Source organism: Penaeus vannamei, chromosome 3 (genome assembly GCF_042767895.1).
Source record: "Penaeus vannamei isolate JL-2024 chromosome 3, ASM4276789v1, whole genome shotgun sequence".
Lineage (NCBI taxonomy): Eukaryota > Metazoa > Arthropoda > Malacostraca > Decapoda > Penaeidae > Penaeus > Penaeus vannamei.
In genome coordinates this window covers 28,577,931-28,592,395 of record NC_091551.1, presented here as the reverse complement: position 1 = coordinate 28,592,395, position 14,465 = coordinate 28,577,931, and the positions used below count along the sequence as shown (strand labels likewise).

The following is a 14,465-nucleotide window of genomic DNA, read 5'->3' as shown; positions in this document are numbered from 1 at the left end:
TACAACTCAAAGGTCAGTGCCAAGTAAACCAGAAATGGCTGGTGTACGTTTCAGTTGGGGGAAAAGCATGCTGCAATGTCAAAAAATGCCTGCACATAGGAATAATGTTGACTTCATATTGCAAGAGAAAATTACTTATGAAATTCCAAATGCATTTGATAAACTAAAAGCCAATGTATTCTCTTTGGAAATACGAAATTCAAGAAAACGTAAAGTCAGACCTTCCATTGATGAAATACAAAATACTCGTCTTGGTATATGTAATAAAAGTAATATTGATATTAGAAGTAAGGCTCATAAGAATAGCGAAAACACTGATGTGAATGGTAGTAAACAAGGCAAGAATTTGTTGGAAAAGAGGACCAAATTGCCACATAAAAGAACAACTAAACAGGGAAGTCAAGAAGTATTAAGTAGTCTTGGTAATGGCACTGCTGTATCCACACAAGAAAAGAGTCAGAGAACAAAAGAGCCTAAAAGATCTGTTTTAAAGAGAATGAAAGCCTCACAAAGCCTTTTTTCAAGTCAGAGCAGTGGAGGAGAGGAGGCATCTGCACAAAGTGTGAGAAAAAGAAGAATAATGAGAAAAAAAAGAAACCAAACAAATAAATCTAATAGTGATAGAGAAGAGGTAGAAATCAGTAATGAAGTCAGTCAGAAGAGTAGTAGATATGTCAGTAGGTTTGGAAGAAAATCAGGAGACCAAGGCAAAAAAAGTACAAAGAGTGACAGCACTGCATCCAGTGTTGGTAGCAGAACCTCACCTGGTTTTGTAAAGAGGCTGAAGAGAGATTCATCCAGTTCAAGCTATGGAAGTATAAGAACATCTGTAAGTGAAAGTGATATCACCTCTCCAGGGCAGCTTTCAGTCAGTTGTAAAGACAGTGGAGAAGGTACTCAATGCCACCAGAATTCAACAGCAAATAAAGAGGAGCTGCAGACTGTAAAGAATGATACTTCTGATTCAGAAACATTGGAGGAGGAGGAGGGACACTTTAAAAGAAAACATAGAATTTGCACAGTTGTGTCTAGTGATAGTGAATACTCAGATAGAGAATGTAAAGAAGGAGAACAAAGGAAGAGAAAGAGAGCTGTAGAAATAGAGAAATCTTACAAAAATGAGCTATATTTAAATACTTTGGGACAGGTAAAGAAAAGCTCAGCTAATGAGAACATCAGAAAGGTGACACAGCCAGTCCAGAACTCAGAAAAAGCAAAATCAGATGTATTAGAGCATCTAAAAAATATTTCATCTCAAAGGCAGGGTGTTGGAAAAGCTGAAACAAATTCAAAGGACACAGGAATGAGAAAGCCATTTTTATCAGTAAAGAAGAAAAATTTTCCTGCAACTTTTGAACAGGCAGCTCAGATAGCTTCCACACTCAGCAGACATCACTCAGAAATCCAAGAAAAGAAACGCACAGCAATTCTGCTTGAAACAACCCCACAGTTGGGTAGTAAGCGATCCAAAAAAGATCATATACTTCCAAAAGTAAGCTCTGAAGAAGATATACAAAATAAGACACAACCTGAGAAGATTGTAAAGAAAAAGCAAACAGTTTTGTACAAGTCACAAAACTTTTGCACAAGCTGCTCAGATGAAAACTCAGAAAATGATAAGAAAGATATTTCTCTTGTGGAAAAAACAAAATCCAAGGAGAGCCAATCACTTACTCAGCCGTCTTTGAGTGATTCAACTATGAAAACTACAATCACACCTCACCCAGGCCTAGTCAGTTCACTTGCCAAACTTGGTACTCTTGACAGACCAAAAGCTCTTCCAAAGGCTAAAACAGTTCCTACCACTAATGTACCTGCATCTTCAGATTTTATTGAAAAATTGTTTTCTACTCAGAGATTTCAGACAAATAACAGTATCCTTCAGTGTCAGCCAAAGGATTCTGATGGCACACCAGGTAGAGAAGAATCACATGTTGAGTGCATGCCAACTGCTGATAATCAATGTGCAGTCCAAGTTCCCATTATGCAGAGCCCCTGTACCAGTGCCCAGCAGCAGAGAACAAAGAATCTGGTGACATGTGATAGACAGACCAAAGAAGAATTAATGACCTTTGGAAAAGCTAGTATAGATAATGTTTTAGACTCAAAGGAACCTATAATACTCACTAAAGAAAACAGTACCTTGCCATCCCCACTAACAGATGGTGTGAAGCACAAAGAAACTCATCCTCAAATCTGTCAGGAGAATGAAAAGAAAGAGGAAGATCCAAAGTATGGTTTTACTAAAGGAACATCAGAACCACGGCATGAATCATATGTCAGGCTGCTCCCTTCTACAGAAAAGTCTCCTCTTCATGAAGAAAAAGGTTGGTTCTGTCTGTCTCTGTCTGTCTGTCTCTCTTTCTCTTTCTCTTTCTCTCTCTTTCTCTTTCTTTCTCTTTCTCTATCTCTTTCTCTTTCTCTATCTCTTTCTCTTTCTCTATCTCTTTCTCTATCTCTTTCTCTATCTCTTTCTCTATCTCTTTCTCTATCTCTTTCTCTATCTCTTTCTCTATCTCTTTCTCTATCTCTTTCTCTATCTCTTTCTCTATCTCTTTCTCTATCTCTTTCTCTATCTCTTTCTCTTTCTCTTTCTCTTTCTCTTTCTCTTTCTCTATCTCTATCTCTATCTCTCTCTCTCTCTCTCTCTCTCTCTCTCTCTCTCTCTCTCTCTCTCTTTCCCTCTCTCTCTCTCTCTCTCTCTCTCTCTCTCTCTCTCTCTCTCTCTCTCTCTCTCTCTCTCTCTCTCTCTCTCTCTCTCTCTCTCTCTCTCTCTCTCTCTCTCTTTCTCTCTCTCTCTCTCATATATGTCTAAGGATGGCATGTGATTCTAGTTTATGTTTGTTTATACAGTGATGACTTTACAAGTGTTTAGTCACCAAAGAGTCAATTACTAGTCCTACCTAGTCCACCTGTTTATACTTTTGCTTGCTCATCAGAAACATTATATATATTTTTTTATATTGCCATTAGTGTTGTTAATAACATTATGATAATCATAGTGACAATAACAGCATCAATATCAATAGTATTAGAAAACATTTTCCCCAGAAAATCAAGGAAAAGGGAAATTAGGTGAGAACACATATGTTGTTGCATTGACTCCTTGGTGGTTGAGCACTTGTAAAGCCATCTTTATATAAGCAAAATTCACAAAACAAACTTCAGTGAACATTACATGCTTGTGACAGCAGTGGGTTAAAGATCTACTTCAGGTTCCCAAAATAACATAAGCAAAGGGATTATCAAGGGCTACCAGACTTATTCCCAATATATTACTATTTTTATTTACTCCTATCTATTTAATGACTGTATTTTATTATCTTTGTAGAGAATGCAAAATTTAAGTGTTTTGAATTTCAATATAGTTTTATATTCAGTCCATGTCAAAGAGTGATTAGTTAAAGTTTAGGGACCATGGATATAGTTAATGTGGTTCTTGCATATAATTTTGTATGCAGTTTCAAAGCTGATTTTCTTATTTTGCTTACAAATAGTCCATCAGATCAGGCTTAACCTGTTTGTCTTTTCCCTTTCATCTTGACTTTTTATCCACATGAAAGAGGCAGGCAATCAGATGAATTGGCAGATAAAAGATAGAGCAAGGGAGAGAGAGGAAGGGGACATATCAGTAAACCAGTGGTACTTAGCCTTTTTTCAGCACCACTTTTCAAATAACATCAAATATTTAGCACCTCATTGAGGATATTACTCCCTGGGTTAAAAATCACTGAAATAAACCATTAATTGATTATGAACCCATAAACAATGGGAGAGGTTAAAGCTATTTGTGTACACATTAGATAAAAAAAACATGAATTAAGACTGTTCTGTAAGAGAGAGAGAGAAAAAAAATCTGTATTACATTTATATAGTATAATGTGTGCATACAAGATTAAGAAAAGGTAAACACCTCCGCTCAAAAATTAAATATCCCCAACACAAAAAAGTAAATAAAAGGACTTTTGCAGTCCTTTTCCTTGTATAGTCCAATTGGAGTTCTATCTCTCTTTGTGCCTATTTCTTAAAGTTGTGGCAGAATGAGCTTCAGAGATGACAAGTTTGTATCATTTCTTTCAGAAAATGAGTTGCGCAGTGTTGTAGAAGAGCTGGCTACCTGTAACATTAATGGCAAAGAATGGAGAAGACTCATAAACAAATTGAAAAGGTTGGCTGTGTCAACTCCAGCTCTTCAGATTATCAGGTTGGTGTAAAGCCTGATTATTTTGATATTTATTGTGGCATTACAAACATCGTAGTTGTCTGTTTACAAATTCAGTGATGGTATGTAAGAAGCACAGTGTTTATAGAGCTTATTGATTACTACAATACTAATATTGCAAGAGATAGTAATAATAAAATTATAATGGAGTTTAAAGTTTATACAGTGTTATTGCCATGTCAGTTTTGTAATGAGATTATAAGCCACTTTCAGTTTCAACCTATAAAAAAGTGTGCATTTATTTAACAAATCTACAGTTCAAATATTCCTATGCTGTTATGCTATTTTTTTTAAATTTTCATATCATCTTCCCAGAGTTTTCCTATGGGGAATTTTGCAGCAGGATCCCCTGCAGGAAAAGAAAGTGGCACAAGGCCTGACTCCAGCCCTGTACCAACTGTTCCAGGCTCTGTGTGTGCTGGAGATTCGGCTGGATCAGTCTTTTAGGACAGCCATTAGTAATTCCATCCGTGTTCTTATATGTCAACCCTCCCCTCACCTACGTGTAAGTTGATGTATGGATGATATGGAGATGTCTCAGCCTCCTTAGGAAATGAAAGTAAAATATTATTTTTTTCAGTCTAAATTATTTATCCCCAAGTTTGGATTCAACTGCAGATAATATTTTTGCCTTCTGATCAAAGATTTGTTTATTTTATATTCTGCTACATGGCAGAAGCAACAAAGAAAAATGGTTCTAGTTCATAAAATTTGTGGAATAATAATTACTGCTAAAGTTATAAAAGCAAATTTAGTTTCTTCTTGATTGCCATGATAATTTCTGAGGAAGTGTAATGAAAGCAAAAATTTGACTATTACTTTTTATTTCTGTACACAGCCTCATAGTTTAGGCTCTCTGGCAGCATGGTATGTTGCCAATTTATCAGTGAGCAAAAGAGAAGATAAGGAGATCTTGCAGCTAGGTCGTGCATTTTTGGTAGATCTCCTGTTTCATCATCCAGGAACAGTTCACTTGGCACTGTTGTCGGCACTCAACTCAGGACAGAAGTTTCTCATCCGAATGGTTAACCATAGAGGTACAAATAAATTGCATACTTTGTTTGAGTGTGTGTGTACGTGCGTGTGCATGTGCGTGTGAGAATTTTTAAAAAATGGGATATTATAAGGGAAGTGATGAAAAATGCCTTGCCATATTTTGTAAATGAATTTAATTTCTTTTCCCGACCTGACAGAGGCAAGTGGGATTGAAAAGGTGCTACAGTGGGTTGCCTTTCACGGAATTTGGATGGGAACAGAAAGTGTCCGCACTCAGCTGACCAAGTACCTGACTAATCAGATAGGTGTGCATAACCCTCCATCTAGTGATCTTGCAGTCCTTGTGAAGGATCTTCTTTCAAAACTTTTGGGTGAGTTAAGTTGTTTTGTGCATAATTCAAATTGCTTTTCAGAAACAGAATGCAAGGGTGTTAGTTATTATGAATGTTAAGTAGATGTAAATTACTTTCATAAAGTAGTACCATTTAATACATGATACAGGTTTTTAAATATAATAATAAAAGTGCGACTTTCTTGAGTCTTGTTTATATTTACTGCAGTTTTTGCTCCCACTCTCTTTCTCACTTTAAGTGATGTAATGTACTTTTTATAAAATTAATATTTTGTTAATTTAAAAGGCTGTCAAAGGTTAATTCCTTTACTCTTTCTTTACTGCTGTTCATATTTACTGAATTTTATTCTTTTCAATAATATTTGTAATCTTTACTTATTTTTATTTTTGTATTGTTTACATTCTGAGGGAAGATTACAAAAGCAACTTATTCTTCATACTATTTGAAGTTTATCATCATTGATATTTTCCCTAAAGACGAATTGCTTTCTTCATAGAATCAACAGAGATAGCAGTATCCTGTAACCTGCTGACCAGCATTATGATATTAGCACGCTGGCAGGGACAACCTTGGATACAAAGTCATCTCTTGCCAGCTGTAACAGCACTCATTAGTAAAGAATCTGAAGGTGGGAAAGAAGGACAGGTGGAAAAAGTTCCAAGACAGTTACTTGATATTGTAACAGTTTCTCTTGGTAAGTTGTCAGTTTATGTCAGTGATGTGGGGAAAAATATCATGAATAAATGCATATTTAATAAGATTGATGACTGGTATTGTTTCATATGGCTTTGGTGTTAGTTGGAATTTATCTCTTGACAATCCTTTTTGTAAATCCCGCAGGTAAACTGAATGAAATTTTCTCTGAAGATGCAACATCAGCTGATAATACCATTCTTGGTAAGTATATTTCATTTTATCTTTATTTCTTGATATTCTATTATTCTTGTCAAGATATGAAAAACAAGATGTAAATATATGTATTATTAAAATTATTTATTCCTTCACAGGATGTGAATTGCAAGAGTTAAAATATGCCCTCACAAGACTTTTGCTCTTGGCTTGGGGAGACGCAATGATGAAACCTAGATAGGGCTCCAGAGTAATGTGCTATATATTTATTGATGTGAAAGTGTTAATGTCAGAGTGTTATTTTAGCATTGTGTATATTTGGTGCTCATATTATGTACATGGGAATAATTTTATTTGGATTATATTTTTGTACAAATTCTGTAAAAAATACTGGATAGCGAAGTGCCAAAAGATTTTGTATTATTTTACAAATTATGTTAATGTATTACTCTTACATATACATAGTGAGTGAATACATTACTAGTTGAGTGTTTCAACTAACTATATTTGAGATAATGAAAATAGCATTTCATAATTGTATTACATATAATTTGTTTAATTCCTATCCAATTTTAGTTTTTTGTTTTATAAATACATATGGAAAAGTGCATGTTATTATGCACCTGTGTGATTATGCACACACACAGTGTTACCAAATTAAAATCACTTTAAGATATTTATTGCATAGAACTTACAGATGGTGATTATGAAAATGGCCAATAAATGTAAAGTATAAAATGTATTAGGCACTAGTGTCAATAAGTTTCAATAAAACTTTTAAGAGACCATTTTTTTTTTTCTCCCCAATTTTTCTTGCTTATTTTGATGAAACTTACACCCTTTTATTTAGACCTTAGTGAGATCCCTAAGGATATATATATATATATATATATATATATATATATATATATATATATATATATATATATATATATATATATATTTGTTTTAATGCCCAACAGTTTTTTAATTATTGCAAAAAAAAAAAAAAAAAAAAAAAAAAAAATCATGTTTATCTTGATATTAACAAAATCTTATAACTCTATCATCTACCTGCATTCCCAAGTATTGCAGAAATTCCCAGCATGTAACAATTTCTCAAAATTGTTCGCACGTTGCCTATTTCAAATGTGGCTGATGTGGCTTGCCCTACTATATATCATATATATATATCATACTATATATATATATATATATATATATATATATATATATATATATATATATATATATATATATACCTACTATATATATCATCAAGGTGATATGATTTTTTTTTTTTTTTTTTTTTTTTTTTTATCGCTTATATCCAAAACATGATTGTAATATTTTTGCATATTCAAAAATGCATAATATGCATTTTAGTTGCTAAAAGAAAGCTACAGTTGCTTGATTATATATATTAGAGTGTATTCCAATAAAAAAGACATGTTACACTCAGTGTACAAGATGGAAAGTGGTTTTATTGAGGGATAGGAAAAAAGAAAAGAAAAGAAAAGAAAGAAAGAAAGAAAAAAAAAAAAAAAATCTGATTTTTACAAAATAAGAGATTGTATGCAGAGATATGTAAGGTTGCCATCACCATGGCCTCAGTACTTCCCTTATGTGTGCATCAAAAGACATTGAGTGGTACAAACCAGGAGACTGATCTTTTAAACAAGAGTGAAGTTTTAGGGCATGTAGCATTGGCAAGAGGGTTCCTTATAAAGAACATTATAAGATGTAATGCACACATTATCATAATAAATTGCCTGGAGCAGTGCCCAAGTTGGCCGTGACCCGGAGCTATGATCAAGTTAGCCATGACATAAATCTCAAGTCAAGTGATAATAGGCTTTCCTCCATCACTATACAGGTCTTGAATTTAATATTTCTGATATAAATTTTTTCACCATCTGAGCTGTGTATGTTAAATATAGTACATATTTCATAACAATTGCTCAAAACTAAACACATACCAAAGTAGGATATGTTTTATAAGGTATAACAAAGGCAATGAAATGTTACTTGTAGATACATTTTAGCAGTCCTTCATTATCTCACCAACATAATGAAAATATATCATCAAGCTATTTTAAGAAGTTGTAATTACATAAAGGAGGAAGAAAATAACTTTTTTTTATGAAGTGGTTTGTAACAGTTTATTTTCCTCATTTCTATACAAATTATCAACAAACTATTTACAACAAAACTGTTTGCACTCAAAACCCAGGATCCCAATCAGTGGTTTGTTTCACTTTATTGATCTTGTAACAAATAATCTGATCTCCAGGCTCAAACCTCAGTGTCTCATCCTCAAACATTAGTCCACACTCCTTGTCCCTGTTTACAGTTTCAACTTCAGACTTGTGGTGGCGCATGGAAACCAAAGGACCTGTAATAAGTTATACATTATGCGATACTTAACTACATGCTGACGGAAATGGCATGTGCATGCATACCATGCCCAGTGTGTTTAATTTAGTAATTGTTTTTACATAAAGATGGCTCCACAAGTACTAAGTCATCCATAAGCCAGTTGATTTTCAATATTTTCTAGTATTTGATACTACTGTTAGGAATACCAACAACAATATAGTAATTACAATGTTTATGATAAAAATAACAGTATCATTACTGATACTTATAAAACAAGCATTTTTCCTGACAACTCAAGGAAAGGTGAGGTCACAAGATCTACTAATTGACTCCTTTGTGGCTAAGCCCTGGCAGAGCCATCTATGTCCAGAAACATTTAACACAACACTAAGTGAACACAACATTTTCCCTGTGGCATTGGGTTAAAAAACAAACAAATCAAAATACTGTAGGAAAATTATTATCATTATCATTATTATTACAAAAGGTCTGTAAATGTTTGCAAAAACATTCCTTACCTTCATGGATGATATCTTGCCCCCGAATCACACGGTAAAGTGCGTCCTTCTTCAGTGTTCCTTTGACACACCGACATCCTGCCACAGGAATCTTCTTTTTGCCTTCCGTCACAACAAACTCGGCTAGAAGATTGGCTTCACCTTTAATGAAAATTATTAGATTACTGTTAAATGCATTTTTTTGAAACTGATTCATAGATAAAATGTGTTCTGGGAGTAAAAATGCTGAGAAAATTTACAACACTAATTTAATAATACATTCAGTACAAAAATACTCTGAAGTAACAATCAACTGACTTATGGTCTGTTTGTTAAAATTATGTGAGGCCTGACCCAATGAAATGGATGCATATCTATCAGTCTAGAGATGCATATCTACCATAAAGATAGGCAGATGAGTGTATACATATCTGATAGATAGACAGATATATATTTATTTCTATGTACATGGATGTCTGTATATATGCATATTCCTTGGGTCGGGCCTCGCACAATTTTAACAAACCAGCCGTTAGTGTATACTCTTCATTTATCCCTTAATGTTCAAATACTTAAAGAAACAAAAATATTACAAAAAAATCACGTAGATGATTATGAAAAGAGATACGAAGAGACACACCAAGAACCTCCTCCACATCTTTCAAAGGAAGCTGTTCTGATAGCTCCTCCTTTAGGTCTTCCACCAGTCGGTATATAATATTGGTCTCTTTAATGATGACCCTCTTTTCTGTGGCCATTTTTCTTATCTCTGGAGGTACTGTGGTGTTGAAGGCATATATGGAACCTGTTGAAAATGGGCTGTAAGTAAACTGATCAACTCATCATTATGGGATGACACATTTACAAACACACTGAAAAAAGATTATGGTGATGCTTGTGTTTCTTACAAAGATATAATCAAAACCAGCAAACACATCTCTACTCTACTTCTTCTATCAAGATTTATACTATATTTTGGAGCAATCATACTAAGAGCTGCAAGAATTAGATTTCATAATTCAAACAAAATAATGAAAATATATCAACACTCAACATAAATCCACTGAGCAAAATAATTCATGAGGATAATGACAGTGTGCTATAACCATTATAATCATTTATACAACACATGAAAATGACTGTGAAGGGTCAGTAAAAAGTTACACTCCTAATTATACTGGTACCTGAGAATGTTGCTGCCATTGTGATGTCATTTGGGGTGACCATACCAACCCCATAACTTATGATATCAAGGTCACATTCTTCACTGTGATAAGTGTCTAAAACATCCAAAATGGCTTCTATAGACCCATCTACATCCCCTTTTAGTACAATTGATACTTTGGGTCCAGTGGCTACTTCTCTGATTTCTTTCTCTCTGGGCTCCTTGCGACGCATTTTATATCTGAAAATGCACTTATAATGAAGACTTTAGACTTCAGTAAAAAGTATTTCCAGATAACTAGTACATCAATATATAAAGCAAAGATATTTTCTCTGCGTGCTAAAATGGCTTCTTTATTTTTAAGAGTACCTGATACCCAATCTACGTCTCTCTTCAAGCTGAGCACGGTACACCTTCAGATGTTCATCAAGTTTTTCCTGTATGGCGATTAGCTCCTCCTTTTCCTTCTCTTTTGCTGCCATATCATTTCTCCAATGCATAACCTCTGAGACCCTGTGCTCTGACTCCACTTCCAACACCTCATCACCAGCCGATGGAAGATCCCGCCATCCAATCACCTTTGGAGGGATAATACACATTATTCCCAAATTATTTTCAACTATTCTCTTCTTTTACTTAATTGGTTACTTACTCAGTGTAGTTCTAGAATGAGTCCTGCTTGCTGCTTATGCCAGCCCCATCTTGGGGACAAACCAATGAGCTGTTACTACTGATTCTGTATTGTCCTTAATAACTGTGATAGCATGTTCTTCCCTGTTTGGGTGAATGTCTTATACTAATTTCCACTTCTAACTCTCTTGGTAAGTGACCTTCCATGCATACATAATAAAGGATCTTTCCCTCCATGAATGTAAATAGAACAGCCTGCCATTTAGTATTTCCCAATAATCATGCACTACAATACGACCTAATTTTTAATTGAACACTGAAATGCTTCTAGTTTCAATATAAATTTTATAAGATTTGGATCCCACACTTGGCACTGAGATTGTAACCTTCGAATCACCAGTACTTTCCATAATGATAACAGAAGTTCTAGACCTTTCGTTTTTGAAATTCCACATCACCCATACACTCATAATTTTTCCTTTCATGACTGTCCACTCAGTGTAATGACTAAAGCTCATGCCAGTATTCACAAGGCCTAAGGTTTAACAACTATTTTTCCTTTGGCCTCTATTAATCATTGAAATAAGTTTCAGGAATAATCAAAATATCAACAAAGCATATCAATACATAAATATTAGAAGTATTGTAGTTGGAGTTGTAAGCAACATTGTTCCAAACAGTTTATCTATATCAATATCAAAGTCCTCTGCATCTGAAATATCTTAAATGCCTTCATACACTGTGTGACGTTATAGTTTTAGATGTTAAGTTAATCTACATAAAGACTGTAGTCAAAACACGGGAGCTATTTATTTATTTATCTATTTTATTCAAAATTATCTGCAACAGATAATTAACCCAATGTCAATGGGAAAACAGTGTGTTCCCTTTAGCGATGCCTGGTTAAATGTTTCTGCACATAGATGGCTCTGCCAATGCTTAGCCACCAAGGAGTCAATTAGTATTCTTGTGACCTCACTTTTCCTTGAAAGAGCTGAAAAATATATATTTTTTGCTAATGCTATCAATAATGACACTGTTATTTTTGTTATAAACATTATAATTACTATATTGTTACTGACATTACTAACAGCAGTAATACTATTAGAAAATATTATGGAAAATCAAGGAAAAGGGTAAACAGGTGAGACAGGTAGTTCACGTAATTGGCTCATTGATGACTTTGTACTTGTGGAGCCATCTATATGTAAAAACAATTACTAAATTCAACACACACAATCGGCAATGGCATGTATGTACATGCCATGCCCGGCCGTTTGGGGTTAATCCACCGCTGCCGAGATAGCAGGAAAACATCCCGTGTCTGCTGTGTCTTTTGTTTATTGATTGTCTATACACACAGATTAAGTGCTTAATCACCAAGGAGTCAATTTGTCTACTAATCATACCTAATTCACCAGTATACCTTATTCTTGATTTTAGGAAAAATTCCTAATTTTTTATTACTATTAGTATTGTTAATAACATTATAATAATCATGATAACAATAATAATCATAATAAAAACAATAATAACAAGATTGATATTAATAGAATCTTTCCTGAAAACTTTGGAAAAGGGAAATTTAGCTGAGGAAATGTAGACATTAATGGGCTCCTTGGTGGCTGAGCACTTGTGGAGCCATCTATGTGCAAGCAAAATTCTCAAAAGAAAATGACAGCTGGCAGTGTGATTATCCAAAACCATTCAGTTAATGGATGTATCTTGACCCACTTCCAGATCATGCATTCCAAAAGGTAAGACCTCTTAAACATTTCCACCACTTAGCCTAGAAAAATGGTTTAAAAATGATTCATACCTGTACAGGCGTTCCAGGGGGGGCAGCCTTAATGGGCTTTCCACCATCACTGAACATGTTTCGCACTTTTGCCCAAGCTCTTCCGGCTACCAACACAGCTCCCTTCCTTAAGGTACCTCGTTGGATGATACAAGTAGCAACCTGATATCAAAGATTTACAATAAAACAATTGGATGACTTGTTTATACTGGGTACTTACAGATGAAGGCATCCTCTGAAAGCACATTCTGTAATCAACTTAATCTCATATGAGTTGATGGAGATAGTAATTGAAAGTCAAAGAAATAAAAAATTAAGAAAATAAAAACAAATGCAAACAAACAATCAGACACTCACCTTCCCTCTCCCTGGATCTGTCCTGGACTCCACCACAACTGCCTCAACAAAGCCTAAAGGATCAGCTCGTAGATTGAGTAACTCAGCCTGTGTTGCCAGAGCTTCCACCAACAGGTCAAGGTTCTGTCCCTGTAGAGCAGATATCGGAACAGCTTGCACATCTCCCCCGTCCTCCTCCAGCTGCAGCCCACATTCAAGTAGATCACGTTTTGCCTGTGACTGTAACATATTCATAAATTCTTCATAATGGTTTCTAATTGATGTAGAAATATATTGTAACTTATTAAATTATTAAACTATCTGTGTATAGTATTATCATCTTTACTCTTATGGTGGTGGATTACCCCAACTTCACTCACTCAAACCATAAAAATGACAAGGTTTAATGAAAAAAGTATCTAATCAAACACTTAATTTTGCTAAATTAGTCTGAAATAATATGCAAGGCACATTTCAAAAATGAAAAGTTAGATTTTTATTTCATTTTTAGATCTTATTTCAGTCTTACATCCAGTTGTGTTTTATTTGTTTGTTCTATATGGCATGTTGAGCAGTGTCTTTTGCACAATAAGAGCAATTAATCTCTATTCTGTAATTACAAACAAATCTTCTACTTACAGGGTCAGCACCTGCTTTGTCTATCTTGTTGATGGCCACTATGATTGGAACTGCAATCATGAGAAAACGATTTATGAAAATGTTCTCAGATCTAATGTGTATATGGTAAAGAAAGAGGAGGAGGAGGAGAAAAAAGAAGAGGAGGAGAAGGAGGAGGAGGAGGAGGAGGAGGAGGAAGAAGAACAGAGGAGAGGAGGAGGAGGAAGAAGAACAGAGGAGAGGAGAGGAGAGGAGGAGGAGGAGGAGGAGAGGAAGAGAAGAGGAAGAGGAGGGGAGGAGAGAAGAGGAGGAGAGGAGAGAAGAGGAGGAGGAGGAAGAAGAGGAGGAAGAAGCAGAGGAAGAATAGGAGGAGGAGGAGGAGGAGGAGGAGGAGGAGGAGGAGGAGGAGGAGGAGGAGGAGGAAGAAGAAGAGGTACAGGAGGAGGAAGAAGAGGTAGAGGAGGTGGAAGAGAAGGAGGAGAAAGAGGATAGGAGGAGGAGAGGAGGAAGAGAAGGAAGAGAAGGAGGAGAGGGTGGAGGAAGAGGAAAAGTGGGAGAAGCAGGAGGAAAAACAGAGGAAGAGGGAAAAGAGAAAGATGAAAAGCGGTCAAAGGAGGAGGAAAACGGAGGAAGAGGGAAAAGA

General features: G+C 35.1%; 2 protein-coding genes across 2 annotated transcripts in view; one reads left to right on the top strand and one right to left on the bottom strand.

Moving 5' to 3' along the window:
- Positions 1 to 7,205, top strand: part of LOC113800877 (uncharacterized) — a gene marked incomplete at its 5' end in the record, with an annotated part of 9,573 nt that extends 2,368 nt beyond the window's left edge. The window contains 8 exon segments of the mRNA XM_027351682.2: positions 1 to 2,327; positions 4,081 to 4,204; positions 4,538 to 4,727; positions 5,061 to 5,259; positions 5,416 to 5,589; positions 6,068 to 6,265; positions 6,412 to 6,468; positions 6,579 to 7,205. The exon segment at positions 1 to 2,327 is cut by the window's left edge and continues 2,368 nt beyond it. Coding sequence (XP_027207483.1) covers positions 1 to 2,327; positions 4,081 to 4,204; positions 4,538 to 4,727; positions 5,061 to 5,259; positions 5,416 to 5,589; positions 6,068 to 6,265; positions 6,412 to 6,468; positions 6,579 to 6,661 — 3,352 coding nt within the window.
- A 1,328-nt stretch (positions 7,206 to 8,533) lies between these two features.
- Positions 8,534 to 13,893, bottom strand: LOC113800878 (mitochondrial translation initiation factor 2; the record flags this gene model as incomplete). The annotated part of the gene is given in 8 exon segments (XM_070143541.1): positions 8,534 to 8,794; positions 9,297 to 9,437; positions 9,916 to 10,080; positions 10,460 to 10,680; positions 10,810 to 11,018; positions 12,890 to 13,030; positions 13,226 to 13,444; positions 13,844 to 13,893. Coding segments are annotated over 8 exon segments (1,319 nt in total), but the record flags the coding sequence as incomplete, so codon positions are not given.
- Positions 13,894 to 14,465: the final 572 nt, after the last annotated feature.